This window comes from Cydia pomonella, chromosome 15, assembly GCF_033807575.1.
Source record: "Cydia pomonella isolate Wapato2018A chromosome 15, ilCydPomo1, whole genome shotgun sequence".
Classification (NCBI taxonomy): Eukaryota; Metazoa; Arthropoda; class Insecta; order Lepidoptera; family Tortricidae; genus Cydia; species Cydia pomonella.
The window spans coordinates 3,446,478-3,467,644 of NC_084717.1; the positions used below are offsets into that span (position 1 = coordinate 3,446,478).

General features: G+C 37.6%; 1 protein-coding gene across 1 annotated transcript in view; it reads left to right on the forward strand.

Annotated features, from left to right (window-relative positions):
* The first annotated feature begins 257 nt into the window (after nucleotides 1-257).
* Nucleotides 258-21,167, forward strand: part of LOC133525575 (acyl-CoA:lysophosphatidylglycerol acyltransferase 1-like) — a 246,009-nt gene continuing 225,099 nt past the window's right edge. Inside the window, exon 1 of the mRNA XM_061861882.1 lies at nucleotides 258-1,811. Coding sequence (XP_061717866.1) covers nucleotides 1,542-1,811 — 270 coding nt within the window. The 5' untranslated portion in view covers nucleotides 258-1,541. The remainder of the gene's footprint in view (nucleotides 1,812-21,167) is intronic.

Below are 21,167 nucleotides of genomic sequence, written 5' to 3' on the forward strand. Positions count from 1 at the left end.
ATCAAAATAGTTTATTTGGTATCTAGTAGAATTTAAACAATATTGGTAATGGATACCTCCTGGAGAGTGTGAGAGATGTAGCTTGACGTGTCTAAGGCAAATTTTAAGTGATTATAATTGTGAGTGTTTCTTGTTCTTCTGATTTTGAGTTTGATGATGTTGTACGCTCATTTTATTTAACTTGCCCTGTTAGTAGGTATGTAAGTTTGTTAATGATTGGGACCAAACTTGCAAGTTAGCCGAAGAAGAAGAAGAAAAGTGCGTACTCCCATCTTAAATTCCGGCAACGCACTTACAAACTCTCTGGTGTTGCAGGTGTCCATGGGCGGTGGTAATCGCTTACCATTAGGTGTTCCGTCTGCTCGTTTGCCTCCTCTATCATAAAAAAAAGTTAAATTTCACTTCCAAACATTAGGTAAATATATTAATGCATACATATATATGTCGGGTGACAATGACAATGCAATATCATGGTACCATCAATCTGATCTGATGATGGAGACCGGAGGTACATTTTTTCAGTACTTGTGACTCAAATAAGAAAAACGGTATGTACTCTGATTGACTAGCACGTAATATTTTCGCGGATAAGCAAAGTAACATTTTTGTTTTAATTAGTAGGTATGGATTTCCCGCAAAGTAAAACCTGATTTATTCAGTATCTATATTCGTCAGGTAACAAACAAAACTCACAAATTAAAAAAAAAATTAACCAAAATCAACCTTATCTCAGTAGTAAAATGGTTCGTTATGGCTATGAACTTGTGATGGTAATTAGAATTAGTGAGTTTTGCTTGTCACCTGACGAATTATGTAGGTACCAGAGTCGTTAACTTTTATTGTATAATACAATACATATACTTTACAGTACATATGGTGCTGCTTTCCCGCACGCGTGCGGGAATGAGGACTTTCCGTGCATATGTCGAAACTTTAAAGAGCCATATGTACTGTAAAACGTTGTACGATACACGTGCGAAAAGGTAATTCGCGACTCGTGTCGATTTAAAACACTCCCTTTGGTCGTGTTTTAATTTATCACCACTCTTTGCGAATTTTCTATTTTCTGCACTTGTATCGTAAATAACAATTATTGCACACCTCAATACAGAAACAATACAAATAGTACAACACATTAAGAAGAGGTAAACAACAGGCGGTCTTATCGTTAAAAAGCGATCTCTTCCAGACCACCTTTAGGTAGTGGTTGTATCGTCCACAGAAGCGACCTTTTTTTTACACACTTCTATTTAGCTCTACTGCGTATATTTGGTTCTTTGTTTGTATAATTAATGCAAATATGGTCACTTCCATTTGAACCACTTCCTGATGCAAAAGTACTGCAAATGCAATAATGTGTTAACATGAAGCTGATCTGATGATACAGACAGAAGGTAACCGAAGGAACTCCTCGATGGAAGAACCCAAACACATCGAGTTTAGGGTCATTAGAAAGGTCCCAAGAAGTACATGACGGACATGCATATACATGCAGGAATAGTTTTTCTCATTGCTTTTTTTTGACGGTAATTTGTTTTATAATGCATTTGATCACAATCAATCCACATCCTAACACCCTCCCTTCTTTGTCTACAGTTCTAGAAAGTGGCGACGAGCCCGCCGCCTGCGGCAACCACCGGACGCTAGTCCTGGCCAACCACCAGAGCACCGGCGACGTGCCCCTCCTCATGGGGGCGTGGAACCCGCGCCCGGGCGTACTCTCGAACCTGATGTGGATCATGGACCGCGTGTTCAAGTTCACCAACTTCGGCATCGTCAGCGTGCTGCACGAGGACTTCTTTATACAGGCGGTGAGTGGTATCAATCATCCGTCAATCATCATCAACCATCGATTAATCATCAGCCCGCGTAGCCTACACGCCAATCGTTAACGCTTCGTAGCGAACGAAACGCAATAGTCACTGTCGCACTAAAAGAGAAGACTGATAGTCAGACCAATATAAGTTGGCAGCGATTGTGATAGCCCGGCCTGTGCAAGGGTTAAGTATACGTCACAATTTCATAGAGATTTGACGATTAAAATAACATTTGCACTGTCTGGACTGCCAAAATCGCTGCCAACTTACCTTGGTCTGACTTTAGAGAGATTGGTATGTTGGCTAGGCAGGCAATTCGTCTGCTCATTTGCCTCCTATATTATAAATAAAAACCGGCTAAGTGCGAGACGGACTCGCGCACGAAGGGTTCCGTACCATTATGCAAAAAATGGCAAAATAATCACATTTGTTGTAAGTAAGTAAGTAAGTAAATATTCTTTATTGCACCAACAATTATACATTTTACATACATGTAAAACTACAAATGAATTTTAAAGGAAAATAGAACCAGGTAACAACAGGCGGTCTTATCGCTAAAAAGCGATCTCTTCCAGACAACCTTTACACATTTGTTCTATGAGAGCCCCACTTAAATATTTATTTTATTGCCTGGTGACTGACAGACAATTTTACCATTCGGGTACGGAACTCTAAAAAAGAACAAAACTATGATGAGGTATTTTATGCTTTATTCACTCATGTAAGTACCTGCCCAAAAACTTTTGTAGTGAAACCTTTTTCATCGACATGGGAAAAGTGTCAAAAGCAGAGCGGTATTGAAATATGGCAGTTTTACTCGTACTTTTATTAACAGTTATGTTCAAGTATTGTTCAATTATCTAATACAGTGAAACCGGTATAAGTGGGACATCAAGGGGCGAGCAAATTCGTTAACTATTTAAACTGTTGTTGTTGTCCTAAGGCACCAGTGGCGTCACAAATATTCGTAGGGAACCCGGAGCTAATTTTGCTTTCCTTTTCGTGAATGTACTCAACGGGCTGAATTAGACAAGCCGGTGGGATTCGTGTACTTTGAACGATTCGCCACTGTAAGGCACCCCAGAGGTGCAAAGGGCCTTTACAAGCTCGCGCCGCGCCTTCCTATCTACAGCTCGCCTTCTGGCCTCGCTCCAGCTCAACTCGACTCGTAGGCCTCGTAGCTCAATTACCTGAGAGCGCACCAGCGACACTCAGCGGTAAAAAGCAGTTGCTGTTGCCGAAAACGGCTAGGAATCGATGATGATAATGATGATGTAATTCATTGCTAAAGTATCGGGGCCGCACCACGAGTCCAAACTATAGAGGTTTCTTACCTAATCCTCCTCTTTGAATTGTAGATAGATAAATAGATAGAATACTCTTTATTGGCACACCTCATTAAAAGATACAGCTTAAAGAAAAACAATTGATTATTAGAGGCAGACAACAGGCGATCTTATCGCTAAAGAGCGATCTCTTCCAGACAACCTATGGGTAGCGGAAACAAAAACAATTAATCAAAAAGAGTAGGTGTTGCAAAAAAAAAAAAAACGTTATGAAGCCTACTTTCATATACACAATTGTAAAGGTTCGTGTCGATAAAAATAAACTCAAAGTTATTTTGAACTTTTATTGAGTGACACGGGTTTCATATTTTGATCAAATTAGTATCGGAGTGACATTGTTTTGACATTTATAATAAATCAAAAGCTGAAAATGTTTTATCGAGTAATGTTTTATAGATCGCGTCATTCGAGAAGACGCGTGCCTTAAGTGGTATTGTCATGTTATTATAGGTTAGATTTGACAAATCTGCGCGTCATCGTGGATGACTCGATCTATGACGCTGGAAATAGAACGATTTCTAAAATAACTGCTTGAATCAGAAATAAAGTTATGGATAGGCAATAAATCTAAGTTATAAATGGTAAAAAGAGAACCATTTACTTTTTCTCGAAAAACTATTTACTTTTCGGTTATTTCTACTCAAAATCACGAGGACTAACGATTTAAAAAAGGAAAACAAAAATTAAAAACAAAAAACGTTTTTGTGACGCATTTTTACATAAAATTTGTATGAACCCGACAAAACTGGCCCCCATTTTCAACCAATAGTCCTCGTGTTTCTGAGTCGATTTGCGGAAATGACCAGCAAAACTTACTAAGATTCTGAGTCGAAATAAACCACAACTTTTTCGTTTTGTGAAAAGAAGTAAACGGTACATTTTTTCTGAAAACCCTCGCTTAAATAGGTATGTATTTTGGTCTCAAACAATCTCAATTAGTAAAAAAAATAATAGTGTTGTGTGTGAGTTATGAAAGCAATCTACGAAATAATTATATTTATTTATTTATGTGAGTGAGCCTAGAGTCCCACTGCTGGGCAAAGGCCTTGTGCCGTCTCCCACCGTTTGCCGCGACCCTGGGTTCTATTTTCTACCCAATTGGTTATTGTAAAACAACAATTAATTTTTAAATATTCAAAATTATATAATCACATTCTGCGTGTCCATCAGAGTATTACCAATAGCGGTTCAGCCACTGATTCAATATTATAATACAAGTAGCAGATACGCCACTAGGTACTGCAATAAAATAAAACGAAAATATCAACATTTAATGCCCGGCAACATTTAACATTTGACGACCGGTTTGGCCTAGTGGGTAGTGACCCTGCCTACGAAGCTGATGGTCCCGGGTTCAAATCCTGGTAAGGGCATGTATTTGTGTGATGAGCATGGATATTTGTCCCTGAGTCATGGGTGTTTTCTATGGATTTAAGTATTTATAAATATTTATATGTTATATATATCGTTGTCTAAGTACCCTCAACACAAGCTTTATTGAGCTTACTGTGGGACTTAGTCAATTTGTGTAATAATGTCCTATAATATTTATATTTATTTAATGCAGGTAAATAAGTTGTTACTACACCAGTATGTCCACATTGTTCCTTTTTGTGTTCAAGGATGCAAGTTTCGATGGGAAGTTTCTGTTTAATATAAGAATATATTATATACTCGACCATCAGCGTAAGCCTAAATAATCTCCTCTTGTCGTTAAATATAGAGATCGACAGCTTACTTTACTCATTTCGCATTCAAATACCAGTTTTCTGTTGAGCACGACAGTGAATAGTCCGTCACATTATTGAGAGTTGCATTGCACAGTCCTGAATTGTGCATTTTTCTAGACACTCCCTGCCTCGCACAGCTAAACTGTGGAATGAACTGCCACCTGCGGTATTTCCGGACCGATATGACCTTCAAACCTTCAGTAAAAAAACGTACTTTCATCTTAAACTATTCGATCTTATTCCATCTGTTATGGGTGTCCATTATATTTTTATTTCATTCTTTCTTTTATTCATAGTCTAATTCAGGCCAGTATAGCGTTTATGAATACCACCATCTATCTCTATCGAAAGTGGCGTATCTCTCGTACCACGTAATCCGTGATCAGCAACAGCGTCTCAGCATTGTTTACGGTGTATCGTATTCGTCCGTGGGTGGACTTGAATTGTATTCGACATAGATACGAGTGTCCGCGGGCGCCTTGCGAAATGTATGCAATTAATGATGACGGTTTTGATGTTTGCTATGACGTGTGATTATAAGTGTTAGTCTGTTTGTTTACTTTTAAGAAAATAAGTACAGTCAGCATCAATAGTAGCGACAGTAACGACGCATCAAAAGTATCTGCCACCCAGGAATACTTTTCCAAATGCAGATATATCTCTTATCTCTTGCGTTCAAAAGTATCCGTCAAAATTGTTTTTTTTTTAACTCCGTTAACTTCGGGGTATGGTACATTTAAGGAAAACGAATGGCATAATTAATTTACGTTTATATTTATTTTTTTATAAAAAGTAATTAAATCCACCAAACAATTGAAAACTTTGACATATCAATTCTTTGTTTCTTTGGGAAAGTTACTTAATTTAGGGCCTGTTTCACGATGTCCAAATATTGGATTGCTGATTAACAAATAAATTAACTGGCAGATAAAACTACCTGCAAAACTTAGCACTTTATCTACCAGTTAAGCTTATTTGAAGATTGTGAAATGCGAACGATGCCTTTATTCGTCAGATAAGTGGCAAGTAACTTATTCAGGACTTTACTTGGACATTGTGGAACAGGCCTTAAAGTTCAGGAATGCACCCTTGAAACTAACGGACTCTAAAAAACACCGTCTTCTTCTTCCTCGCGTTGTCCCGGCATTCCATGGGAGCCTGGGGTCCGCTAGACAACTAATCCCCAGATTTGGCATACTTAGGCACTAGTTTTTAGGAAAGCGACTGCCATCTGACCTTCCAACCCAGGGGGTAAACTAGGCTTTGTTGGGATTAGTCGGGTTTCCTCACGATGTTTTCCTTCACCGAAATGCGACTGGTAAATATCAAATGATATTTCGTACATAAGTGTCAAAAAACTCATTTGTACGAGCCGGGGTTTGAACCCGCGACCTCCGGATTGCAAGTCGCACGCTCTTACCGCTAGGCCACCAGCTTTTTCTCACTCTAAAAAACACCGTGTATTTTGTTAAGTTCCCGCTTACTTTTGATGCTGACTGTCTCTATTTAAAGCTCTATGTCACAATTCGACGCTTTTTATTTGATGGCTCTTCACAATGTTATTGTTGCGATATGGCTTCGATGTGAAAATGTTTGCTTTATAGGTTTGTATCAGTGTGGGTCGGATTCGGATTCATACCCCGAGAGTTTCGTATCATCACACTTTTTTTTCCTTTAGTCCTTGATCACTTTTTATATGTTTTTTGTATATTAATTTATATCGCTGTTTGCAGCGACAATATCAATACAATTACTTAAATAAATGTCAGTTGTTTTTCTGCTTCTTTTCTTGTTGGTCGATGTGACAGACCGACGGACAGCGGAGGCCTATTTTATTTATGTATGTAAGTACGAATAATAAGATGGAGTGTCTGCGTATGTAGGTACTTCTTTTAACTGCAAAATTGCATAGACACATTGCGAATGAATGCATAGAGCAGAGAGCACCCTGGACATCCTTTCATACACAAACTATTCAAGGTCTATCTGAATAAATAACTTCTAATTATGGTATAATAGTAGAATGACAACTACCTAACTCAAGGGTTAAACTAAACATAGTTTTTGCGGCTTTGTTAATTTGTAATTGCAACATTTAATTATGATAAATAAAATAAAATATTTGAGTCCTTGCTTAGCCTTTCGCGTTGGTTTCATATATTGCAACACAACACAACCCAAGTAACGAATACTCACAACGATCAATTCCCTATTCGGTACACATGTGCGAAATGCCGCACCGCACTTGAAGTGTCCATTAAATTGATTGGTTCCCAGTGCGTTATATTGATTGGAAAAGCACGTGCCCGATTCAGATTTTAACAACTTGTTATGAGTTTACTGGTTTTAATACGACCTTGACGATCGGCTTGGTGATCGGCGCGCATCTCACATACGACTGTTACTTTCTTTCATGTGAAAGAAACGCAACTGTCACTGTCACTGTTTATTATATAAAAAAAGAAGCTTTAATGATTGGCACGTTGGCTGAGCACCCTGGTCGTTTTAAGAGGTTCACTCACGGTAAGATTCATCTTTACAATCTATAGTTCCAAACCGATCAAAACGACGGATCGGTAGTGCATGTTAACATCGTTAACGATTTACTTGATCGAAGACGATATCGGCAATCGCATCAAAAACCTGTGCAATCATGAACATCGTAACGAAATTTGTTTTTTGTCTCATTCTTGACGCAGGCGCCGCACGGCTTGCATTCCTCGATCGCGCATCGATCGTAACTACCAATTGCACCGCGTATTGACTGGCGTTTTCGAAGCGACCGATCGTCACGATTTTCGTCAGATTGATCGTAGCGATTAATCGTACCATGAGCGAACCCCTTTAAAATAAGATCAAAACTGTAACAAGTTATTAAATGAGTATCGGGCTCATGCAGTGGATACCTAGTGGGTGGTTTTACAGCGATGTATATTTGTGATTGAATATGGAAAGAGGGAAAGATGAGGTAACCATGGAAAAGTTGGGACTATGTGAGAGAAGTGACGAAGAAATGACGATAGGAGAAAAAAGCGGCCAAGTGCGAGTCGGACTCGACCATGAAGGGTTCCGTACCATTTATGACGTATTAAAAAAACTACTTACTAGATCTCGTTCAAACCAATTTTCGGTGGAAGTTTGCATGGTAATGTATATCATATATTTTTTTTAGATTTTTCATTCCGTTATTTTAGAAGTTACAGGGGGGGGGACACACTTTTTTTCACTTTGGAAGTGTCTCTCGCGCAAACTATTCAGTTTAGAAAAAAATGATATTAGAAACCTAAATATCATTTTTGAAGACCTAACCTTAGATACCCCACACGTATGGGTTTGATGAAAAAAATTTTTTTTTTTAATTTTTATGACGTATTAAAAAAAAACTACTTACTAGATCTCGTTCGAACCAATTTTCGGTGGAAGTTTGCATGGCAATGTATATCATATATTTTTTTTAGATTTTTCATTCTGTTATTTTAGAAGTTACGGGGGGGGGGGGGGGGCACACACTTTTTACCACTTTGGAAGTGTCTCTCGCGCAAACTATTCAGTTTAGAAAAAAATGATATTAGAAACCTCAATATCATTTTTAAAGACCTATCCATAGATACCCCACACGTATGGGTTTGATGAAAAAAGATTTTTTGAGTTTCAGTTCTAAGTATGGGGAACCCCCAAAATTTATTGTTTTTTTTCTATTTTTGTGTAAACATCATAATGTGGTTCATAGAATACATCTACTTACCAAGTTTGAACAGTATAGCTTTTATAGTTTCGGAAAAAAGTGGCTGTGACAGAATCGGACAGACAGACGGACATGACGAATCTATAAGGGTTCCGTTTTTTGCCATTTGGCTACGGAACCCTAAAAAGAGGCTACGTCATCGTAAACGGGACAAAGAATGATGACTCAAAATAAAGTGAACCCTTGTTTATGGTCATTTTGAATAACTTATTCGCTGAGCTACTTGTGAAGAACCTTTCAGCCCTAGTGACTATACTTTCTAAGATCCATATTGCCACTTAACTATGCCAATTCTCTGAGCTATTTATTCGTTATACACATTATACTGTATGCTTAATCTCGTTCACGTTTTTCTTGTAGACATCGCAAAGTTAAGAAAATCTAAAGCTAATTATACTACTGCACCCTTGCAGGCGGCATACATTTTTCCTGGAGACTTAAATAAGAAAAACGTGATATAAATATACATACCCTGGTTGTTAAGTTTTGGTGTTTTGCCCACAGAAGTAACTTTTATAGAAATGTGTTTTTGTTTAACCTCTATGTCGATGATCTCGTTGTCCAGTAGATCTAATTTTGCATTGCTTATTCAGGTAGATGCCAGTTATCTCTCGACATTAAAACATATGTCAAGTTTACGTTTATCGCGGCGTTAAAGGGTCAAATATTGTGACGTGTGCCCGTGATACCATGACATTTAAAGACATTTTCAATTTTCAACCCTATTTTTGCGCCAATAAAGTCCCAGTTGAAACTTACTGTCCTGTCATTTACGCTTGTTTTGCGTAATGGGTTCCTGTCATCGTTCCGGGAGTGATTTTATGAATAATTGAAAGGCTCGGCAATGAATACGCGTAATTAAATTAAAATCGTTTGCTTAATGAACTGTTTTTAAATGGAATGTATTATTTTACCAATATCCAGTTATAACTTTGATCGAAGTGGACTTGCACTGTGTAGTTTGTAGCTTTATGAGGCATATGGATGTCGGCGGCCGATCGTAAGATTCTCTCTTCTCTAGTAGTGGGAGGGCCATGAGGTCTGGTGCCTTCAACTTTGCCCGTCATAATAACTCTCTAGGCTATCCGGGGAGCGGCGTGAGAGATGTCCAAAGTCGACAAAAAAATCGATCGTAGTGATCGTAAGATTAGGCATATCGTGAAACGTGAAAATCTTTGTCTCGTTTCCTGAGTTGACGCCTCGTGCAGTTTTAATAGCATAGGTGCAGTGATTTGAGCACACCATCTAGTAGGGGGAGGGCCCTGAGGTCTGGTGCCTTCAACTTTGCCCGTCATAATAACTCTCTCTAGGCTATCCGGGGAGCGGCGTGAGAGATGTCCAAAGTCGACAAAAAAATCGATCGTAGTGATCGTAAGATTAGGTATATCGTGAAACGTGAAAATCTTTGCCTCGTGCCCTAAGTCGACGGAGCCTCCTATTTCTGGACAGTTTGCTCTTCGGACATCTGAAGCAACCAAAGATCCTACTACCTATATATTGGTTTAATGTGACTCCTGTCAAAACATTACACAGGAACATTACGATCTGCTTGATCTTACGTTCGGCCACCGACATGGGCACCGCGTGACTACTTGCGGTGTGTGGAAAGGATACTTAGGCACTGTGCCATCAATGATTTGATAAGGCAAGCTTTGGTCACGGCAAACGTTCTACGTATTATGGAGCCCCAGGGCCTAACACCTCTCCCTGTGTACGGAAAATATAAACTTCATATTTTAAACATTATTTGTAACAGAAATTTGAAACAAAAACCTCATATTTTCTCATTTCCCAAAACTGGATCAGTCTAACAAGAAAAATATTAACATAATCTCTTTACGTGCCACGTTTGTGAACTCAATTACGGCACTTGAAAAGTTTGCTCATCCAATATATAACAATTCTCGACGACACAACGAAGAATTATCCAATCGGGTCGTTGTGATTAAGAGTCACACAAACCTAAGCGCCGCCATACAATCGATTTTTTTATACTACGTCGGTGGCAAACAAGCATACGGCCCGCCTGACGGTAAGCAATCTGCGTAGGCTATGTACGCGTGCAACTCCAGCGGACCCTAACGCTCCGCACCCTCTTTGAGCTCTGGCAACCTTACTCACCTGCAGAAACACAACACTATGAGAAGGGTCTAGTGTTATTTGGCTGCGGTTTTCTGTACGGTGGAGGTACTTTATGTTCTTATTTTAAAACCACTTGCTTAAATTACATGAAACTTGGCATGAACATATACGAAACGCATCTATGTCTAGTACTGCGGCGGTATCATGGTCGCATTTTTATCACTTGCAGCGGTGTGAGCATGCGTCAAAAACGGTACGCATACGACGCGTCACTGCGATTCCGTATCGTGACCGTTTTTAAGCTGCGGTCTGTACCCCTAGTGTACATATTTTCGACAGCGAAACGTGACGTACGCGTTTGCGTTAAGTGTCATATTGTATGAGATTTTTTACTTTCCAAGACGTCCCGCTTGGCGCGCTGTTCAAAAACCCATACAAAATGAGACTTAACGCAAACGCGTACGTCACGTTTCGCTATCGACTATATTTACACTAGGGGTACTGGTCGCACCTTTAAGCTGTATTACTGTTAACTCCGAGTGAGTTGGCTAACTCTGGAACGTGCAAGTGGCCCTTATTGTGGGACTAGGTCAATTTGTATAAGATTGTGCCATAGTAGTAATATTTTCTTTCATTTACTTTCATCTAAAAAATAATTTTTAATACAAATTAAATCGCTAACTAAACTTTATACTAAAATACTAAGAATCTAAAGGCGATTATAACGACAGCACTCACTCAATGAGGTTGCATTGTTTTATCACAAAGTTCGCCAGATCGTTTATCGCCTTTGAAATATCGACATCTTAACCTTTCTTATCCCGAAAACTATATAGGTATTTGCTATATATGTAGGTACACGTATTTACAATATCTCATGCCTTAGGTAACAAGGGTTCCTGGTAACCGTATTACAGAGGCGTAAGTAAACAATCAGGAATTCGATGCCACTGGATCTCTAAATGTTTCTTGGAATCAAAAAGGCTTGAGTGCCAAGCAAGTCAAATCAACGTTGAGCTTTTTAATTGTGGAAGAGTTTTTCTGCTCGAATTATTTTGGTTTAGTTTAGGTATGGACGCGAGTGTTGAAGTCACGTACACAACAACAAAATTATGTAATGACAGCGAAATTTTGAAATTAATAATTCCTTTTCTAAAAAAAACCGGGCAATTGCGAGTCGGAGTCGCGCACCGAGGGTTCCGTACAAACCTGCAGCTATATATTATTATATGATATAACTAAAAATTTGCTACAAGACGTTGCTTCGTACCAAATTTCAAGATCAAGAGAGTTCACGGGAAGTACCCTGTAGGTTTTGATTCCCTTGCGAGTGTCGAAAATTTTCGGCATAAACGGCTGTATCTTTTGATCGCGTTGACCTAAGTATTTGATTTAAATTCCAGCTTGATACCTCCACGCGTTCCTGAGAAAAAGGGTCTTGACAGACAGACAGACAGACGGACGTACGGACGGACAACAAAGTGATCCTATAAGGGTTCCGATTTTTCCCTTTCGAGGTACGGAACCCTAAAAATGGACGGCAAAGCTGACTTTGCCCGTAAAAATAGGTCGCGAAGTGCGTAGATTATGGTCCGTCAAAAATTAAAAAGTTAAAAACATTGCAGTCTCGATTTCAGGACTTCAATGTTGCATACAAATTCCATTCCTTGACGAGTTCCAAACTTAAAAAAAAGTCGAAATGGCCATATCAAATGAAGGCATAGGTCCGTTAAACAGATGATCGGTACTTATTATTATAATGTCGGTACCGCGACTATTTCTGTCTCAAATAGGTTGGCGTATTTCGGCATAAAAATGTACTTCAATTTTTTTATGAAATAAATATAAAGGCGGCAAAGCAAATCTTTTAATTTTTTTGTGAAGATATATATTGTATTTATATTTCTTGCACCATTTTAGAGAAAACCAGCATATTGTATATGACTCTGCTGAAAGGCTACTTGCTGGCTCCGGATTCAATAAAACTCCTCAGCCAGCAAGTAGCTACTTCCGAGCCTCGACAATAATGTACTATTTTGCTTACTGATAGCATGGTGAACTGACAACTGCAAGATGGACCATAATGTTTCTTCAAGGTTTTTATTTTGGCTTAATAATCGTGCGCTTGATACAGTGAATTCACTCATTTATTCATTCAATATTGTTTTTGCGATTAGTACTCTATGTAGCTGTGTGTGTAATCATAATCACTCACCTGAATTCTCCTGGCGATACCTATACTGTCTAGTTTCAGTTGAAGATACAACCGCAAGAGAACGGTTTTCTGGTTCAGGTGAAATTAATAATGTACTGGAATTTCTTGTAAAAAGTAGAGATGTCATCGGGGAAATCTCATTCGTACTAGAACCTTTTAGAAAAATGACATATTGTCGTTCTTTCGATCCATTTTTATAATGTGTAATTTCATTTCGTCCACTGCGATGTCAAAAGTAACACAATTAATTAATGAAAGATTGTCTTTCATGCGTTTTTTGTTCCTAACTAGAAATTACACTACCTATAGAAGAGAGGGGAGGATTTTGACCAGCAGTGAGATGAAATCTACGCTATTAAATTATTAATTGATTTATTCAATTTCGAGAACAGACATATACGTAGTACAGAACAATTATTATTTTTTGGAACATAATAAAACGTCACTCAAAAAAAATTACCCCCCTCAAAATATATTGACACGCACAACAGAATAATTAATCGCTTATCAGAAATTCAGAATGCTGTTTAGCTGTGCAATTAGTGGTTTCTTATTTTGTTTTATTATGTATATTAATTAATTTTGCATTCCAATATGTCATTGTCCTTGCCATTTATACACAAAAACTAAAGAATATGAGAATAACTATTTTTTTTCTCAATATGAAAAAAAAAACTGGTGGTTAAAAATAAAGCAATAAAAAATGGCGTACCCCACAGAAGCAGCTCTACCGCGGATCGCAAAGGATTTCGCCCGTAATAGAATTTGCGCATTTTGCAATCGTCGGCCTAAGCCGGCTGTAGCCCGGTTTACGCTTTAATTGCTATGAAATAACATTAATATGGGGTGATATTTGTTAGGGTTTTATATTTATTCGATTCTTATGGTTGCTGTAACTGAACACAAGCTGTGTAATAAACTCTCAGCTTAGGTTTTCTCGATGGACTAGAGTGTGGGGTACTTTAAAAAAAGGACTTTACATCAGATGATATGCGTGTGGAATAAAAAAAGTCCAGTTGGTATCACTGGACCACTTGGCTACTGGCACTTTTGACAAGGAGCTAGGCCAATTCAAACTTATTTTGACATCAAAATGATGTCATTTTGTTATATTTCGCTCGTACCAATTCATGTACGGACAAGTATGAGTGAAATGCTTGCGTGTATGATAATTAAATCATATCATACTTATAGATATCGAAATGTACGTTCGAAGCTACGGGAGATTATGTAAAAGCAATCTTGGTAAAATATATAATCTACAGAAAACACTGTTGAAAACCATTGTGTCCAATGATATACAAATAAAAAAATATGCCCATTTCCACCTTTTTCAATTTTGTTATGTGCTTCCCGTACAAAACTTTGTCAAGTTAACAACGCTTCAATAAAATTGCAAGGATACATCCGATCTAAAGGAATACCATTGTAACAATAGGTTAAGTGGTTTACCTAACTCACATCGATTTATATTAACAACAGTAAAAAAATTCTACGATATGAGAACCATCTACAACTTGCTTCCAAAAATATTTAGTATTTTAGCCTTCCCAAACATTTACAAGATTTATCCCTAACCAATCCTGAATCAACTAAAGATATTAAAAAAAAACTTGTTATTAGCCCGAAATCAAGCAGAAAACAAGCCATTTTTGGCTTAGCAGTTAAGAAACATGAAACTCTGCGATAGATCACAGAGTTTCATGTTATGTCACTTTAGAACTTTAATAAATAAAATTAATTCCTCAAGAATTCACAAATTTTCACGATATACAGGGTGACCTAAGCCATTGGACAAACCCTGAAATCCCACGTAGAGTTACTTCTCAGGAATGCCCTGCCGTTAATTTTTTTTTTATTAGAAATAAAGATAAAAAAATATTTTTTCCAACAAAAGTTATTTGCAATAATCGACAACAAAAACAAACACACTGTGTTAATCTTTCGCAGTGTTTTTGACAATTTGTTCGAAATATTTGATAATGATGACATTTTTCAAAAGTACTAGTGTCAGAAATAAAAAAGATAATCGACAAGGTTCAAGAAGGTTCCATACTATTCTTTGAGGATATTACCTTAGGAGCTACTAACACATACAGGCTGCTTCAAAGTAAAAATTGGTAATTTGTTAATTTCTTCGAAACCGCTACACCGGCTGTTATGATACTTTGTACACTGGTTCTAAATACCCTAATGCATATTTACATTTTGGCTTTGTCCAATGGCTAGGGACACACTGTATATTCAGTAGGTACATGTAATATTAATGTCTAAGCTACGATAAAGTAGACCTGCTGTCATTCCACCAAAATCTATTTAACCAAGTTCTTAAACCCCGCCTTAAGGCTTCCTTCAACTCCAAACCACGGAAGCTCAGTTATTAGCGCGTAGAGCACAAACAAGCTAACCTACGGCGAAAAGGGCATATATGCGTTAGAACCCCATAGAGACTCGGCGCTTTGGAAATTGACACGAGTTTATTAGTTGTACCAATAAAAAGCAAGTTTACTGCACGAGGGGGCTATATGAAATCGTTTTTAATAGTGCAGTGGGGTGTGTCATAGGAGGTAGCGATTGGTGTGTTAGGCAGCGTCTTACCTGAGCGAATAATTCGCGAACACGAAGCGGCGCGGCGCGGGTGAAATCAATCCTTTGATACCTATGGAAGTGCCCTACGTGGGCGATCTCCGAATGCCGTTGGGCAGCCGCGCCGCGCCGCGTCGCATTCGCGAGTCATCGGCCACGTAAGCCGCTGCATTAGGGTCCATGGGGCCAGCGACAAATGCTTGTCAAATTAATTAATTTTGTTCCTGCTTAGTCTGGGATAAATAAATATTACACAGCTGGACCTAGATGCTGAATAACCAATGCTTGTAGTATAGGTGACGAATACATACTTAAATAAATGCGTATATAAATACATAGATAACATCCAACCCAATAACTTTAACCCGGGACCTCCGGTTTCGTAGGCAGGGTTACTACAACCGACTAGGTTAGGAGGCCGGTCAATTTTATATTAAATTACTCTTAACTTTACCCCAACACTAATTTACGTGGTACGAGTTATTGGTACAGTCGATGCCAAATATAATTATGTTGACATTTTTCCGCCTAAGATGCAAAAGTGTACACATATCTTTGACGTCAACTGTACGATTTGGGTAATAAGTGATAAAACTGTTAAAATCTTAAAATAATACTCTCAATAACCGAGAGTCATATCAAATTGAAATAAAATATCGACAAGATATTTGCTTTCTTTTTTCTATTATTTAGGCCGAAAACATCTCAACTATTTATACTTGCTTTCATATTACTGCTATTAAATAAGAGCGAAAGAAAGACCTTTAAAATAGAAGATGGCCATAAGAAAATAAAGACAATACTTTTCATTATTAACGACTTTAACGAGCAGTATAAAATATATATACAGAAACTATATACTTGGGCCATTAATTTACATATTCTGTGCTTTAAGCCAACTGTAATAGTAAATGCAAATGCCCTAACTTGGACCACCGTTTACAGCCCACACCGACCACAAACAAGCGGCGAAACAATTAATTTTCAACTTTGTTGCAACGCGTTAACGTCATCCGTGAGTGCATGTAACAACATTGTTTTATGAGAGTGCCATATCCGGACATCTTGGCTATGTATCCTTAGCTACGAAAATGTATTTATGAAAATGTATATTTGACGTATAAATTGGTTTTATAAATAAAGATGATTATGATTATGATGATGATTATGATTATGTACCAATAAGTTCATGTTAAATTATTGAATCTAATTTTATTATATTCGCCCGTTGTTCTGACATTAGTCTGGTTTAGGCATAGAGATAAATATGTACTTAAGCTTTGGGGTCGGCACAGACTGCAACACGGCTGCAATTTGTATGGAAACTGGAGCTGCGGTTCCCATATAAAATAAATTGCCTCTGCGTTGCAGTCCTCTGTACCGGCCCTTATAGTGCTCACTCCATAGAAGGTTGCTCTTATTTTATAATAATAGGTATGGGAGGTATCATTATCATCATCTGAGGCGTTGGCCGCAGGTGGGCCTTAGCCTGGTCTAGCAAATCTTTCCAGTCCGATCTATTCGTGGTATTCCTTCTATAACTTGTCACATTTAAGGTCCTGATATCCTGGTAAACGCCGTCCAACTATCTGTGCTTGGGCCTGCTTTTACCTTTGCGGCTCTCTGGTTGGCTATCTAGTCGGCTATCTATCGTATGGGTGGTATGGTAAAACTTATTACTTATCCAATAAGTTTTAAACTCACCTAAAACTGATTACTTATTATGCTGAAATCTTATTATAAATAAGTTTTCGCAAAGTTTGCCCAAAACTTTTTATAAATGAGGTTTTATCTATGTATGGGGTAAGGTTTGCACGACGGATCTGAAATATTTGGTAAGATCCGCGGATCCGGATCCAGATCCGGATAATTTCATACATTTCTGATCCGGATTGCAAACAGTACGGAGTGAATACTCTAAGCTTGCTTATTTCTCATGGTTTAGGTAGCTTCTGACGTTCATAAGTATCATTGTAATATGCCTATATTGAAAAATAAAAAAAAGGTTCTTCAATATGTATCGCAAACTTAAAAAAAGTGTTTTTTTTGTTTTGATATAGTGATATATATACGGACCCATAAGGAATAAATAACAATAATTCAAAACATCCCATCGCCTCCACCACCCAAAAATTTTTCAATATGATTTCCATTCGTCACACGCACATTAAAAAACGAGGCCGCCGTTGTATGTTTTTTTTTTAATAAGACATTGATTTTCAATGCTAATGTTTTGTCAGATTATGGGAGAGTGACATTTGGAGGGGGGATTGACTGGGGGACGGTAATTTCTGAAGTCTTATGAATAATTTAAAGAAACAGCTCTGTTTTTGTTTTGAGAGCTTTGTAGGTTTTGTTTGTAAATGTTTTAAGTGTAAGTAGCTTATACTTGAGTATGTTGAATTTGAATGTGACAGAGCTATTATTTATTCACAGTTTTATTCCCCGTAGTATGTATCTTTACAACAGATAATTCAACGAAATAGACCTTTTTAATACCACTCTTACAGGATTGAAAAATAAAATTAATAATAAATTCACAAGTTACAAATGATGAAATAATGAGTGAGTAATAATAATGTATAATGTACCGATAACACGCTTAGATATTAAGTAGGTAGTAAACAATTACGAGGGTAAACGTCCTAGTGCTTGGCATGTCACTGTCACTTTTACTGTGAATGACTTATGTTAAATGGTACCATTTACTGGGATAGTGGTCAGCGCTTGAACGTTTCCCTTCTTTCAATTTCATCTTCTTCTTATAGTTAAGTTAATTCAGGTCCATTGCAATAAAATTAATAACTATAATCTATAACGTTTTCGGCACTATATTGTCAATATTATATGTAATATTTTTAATGTAACTCTTTTGTAATGACTGTTTGTGCCAAAATAAAGAGAAAATAAAAATCAAACGATATTAACGTGTACATAAAGAAGAGATATTGTTAAGCTTAATGTAGATATGAGTGGAAAATATGGTTGCCTACTAAATGTTCTTTTTTAGGGTTCCGTACCCAAAGGGTAAACGGGACCTTATTACTAAGACTCCGCTGTCCGTCCGTCTGTCGCTGTCAATCGTGATAGCTAGTTGAAATTTTCACAAATTATGTTTTTGTAACAACAAACCGCAGCTAAATAACACTAGACCCTACTCATAGTGTTGTGTTCCTGCCGGTTAGTAAGGTTGCCAGAGCTCAACGAGGGGGGGAGGGGTTTAGGGTCGGCAACGCGCATGTAACTCCTCTGGAGTTGCAGGCGTACATAGGCTACGGACACTGCTTACCATCAGGCGGGCCGTATGCTTGTTTTCCACCTACGTAGTATAAAAAAAACTAAAAAGTACGAAAACCTCGCTGGGCGAGTCCGACTCGCGCTTGTCCAGTTTTTATATTATGTCAATTGTATATTAATACGTTATAATTATAATCCTGACACCTCTCTAATTAGCTGACCAATGGCGGGTTTAAATCCAGCAAGCTGAGGGCCTACCACGAGCCACGATCGGCGTGTTACCTCTCTGTCGCACTTGTAAATTCGTACGTAAGTGTGACAGGGAGGCAAAACACGTCGAACGTAGTTCGCGGTAAGCCCTCTGTACCCGCATCTTTTTCACTACATTGTTGAGATAAATACTTACCTACTCATTATACCTAAGATGTACTACTTACCTACCTAACCTTTATACCTAAGAACTGCTGTAAAAAGAAATGAAATAAACGTATTTGTTATAAAATGCATATATTAAGATGTAGGTATAAATTAGAAAGAAAACTTTGTTTGAGAAATATCACCATACATAGATAATTGCACATCGTCAGGTGACAACCAAAACTCACTAATTCAGACCAAAAAAACACAAGTTCAGAGCCGTATTGAACCGAAGGGTTGCGCCAAAAGAAGATTTAATTTTAATTAACTTTTTTTTTGTAATTAATATTGGTTGTCACCTGACGACATAATCACTACGAATTTGACCAAGTTGTCAATTCTAAATACATTTCATGTAAAAAAAAAACACAACCATCATCAAATATACAGCACAGGTTTAGTCAAAAGTACAGCTACTAAACAGAATCCACAACAAACTTCTTCCAATCTATATATATCTATAATAATAGAAGTCATATAATGGGAATCAGACTGTACAACATACTGGACGATGAAATAAAGCAAGCTTCTAGCGATGCAATATTTGTCCGCAAACTAAAAACTGTACTACTAGAAATGGCTTGCTATACCATTGACGAGTTTTTCGATCGCCACGGGTCATTGGCTCAATCGTGTACCTACTAAACTATATAGGAGTATAATAATATCTCGTTATCTTACTATATATTGTAATATTTTTAATGCTATACGAGTCGAAAGTTATTAATACTTACATGAATATAGTAATTACATTATTTGTAAGAGACATCCACTGTAAAATCTATCACAAGATAATTGTATATAAAATGACTTGTAAATGTAAATATTTACCAATAAATATCATATCATATCATATCATATCATTGAAAAATATGAAGCATGTGAGTGGATAAGTGATAATCCGCCACAGGCTTCGTTTAATATAAATGTCGTTATCAATTATAAATGCTCTTCATTCACAAGATTTTGATGACATTCAAACCCGCCGCCGAAAAGTCGTTCCCATGCAATCTAAGTTAAGCTGGCATTTTAAAACGACATGCTTAAATTACATGAAACTTTTACATGTTACTTGAATGTTATCATCAGAGATTTTTTGGAGTAGTGTGGAAGCCAACTCGCAATGTAAACAAATACTTTAATTTTATATGCAAGCTTCCGAATTAGACGCTTAAAACCAACACCGAGATTATAACAAAAACGTTCCCCTTTACCTAAGGCCAAATTAATTCCAATAAATTACTTCATCCCGCTTTAATTACAAGAAAATCAGGTGGTGGGGGACTCGGCCCCACCTGGGCCCTGCGATACCTCGATATTTTTATGAGTCTGATGAAGATTTACTGCCTCTTAATGGAAGAAGCTACTTATTTCTTACTTTCCCAAGCTCCTTTCTCACCTTATCATTATTATGAAAACTAACCTTATTGTAATCGGTTTAAAGTTTCTTTTTTAATGACTGCTCCGAAGAGAAATGTGGCTCGGTGTTTAAGGGGATGAAAAGTCGTGTGCGGTGCGAATTTGGGTTGCCAAGTGGAATGTTTTTATGCTTAATTTTACATAGGTTTGCCATTAGGGTATGTTTCAAGTTTGTTTCGTTTTTGGAAGTTTGCGTACTTTGCGTTTTTTGTAAATTTGAATTTGAAATATAATCTGGTTATTTATGACTGGGCAGGCGAATCTTTTCACTTAAAGATAAATTAAGTTGTCGAATTAGTTCACTTGGCATTTTTGTATCTGTTGCTTATCTTAAAAGGGTACCTACAAAATTATAGGTATGTGCTTCGGCTGTGGAATGAGCTTCCTGCCGAGGTTTTCCCGAGGGGCTACAGTATGGGGTTCTTCAAAAAAGGAGTGTACAGGTTTTTAAAGGGTCGGCAACGCGCATGTAATACCTCTGGTGTTGCAGGCGTCCATAGGCTACGGTGACTGCTTACCATCAGGCGGGCCGTATGCTTGTTTGCCACCGTCGTGGTATAAAAAAAAAAAAAA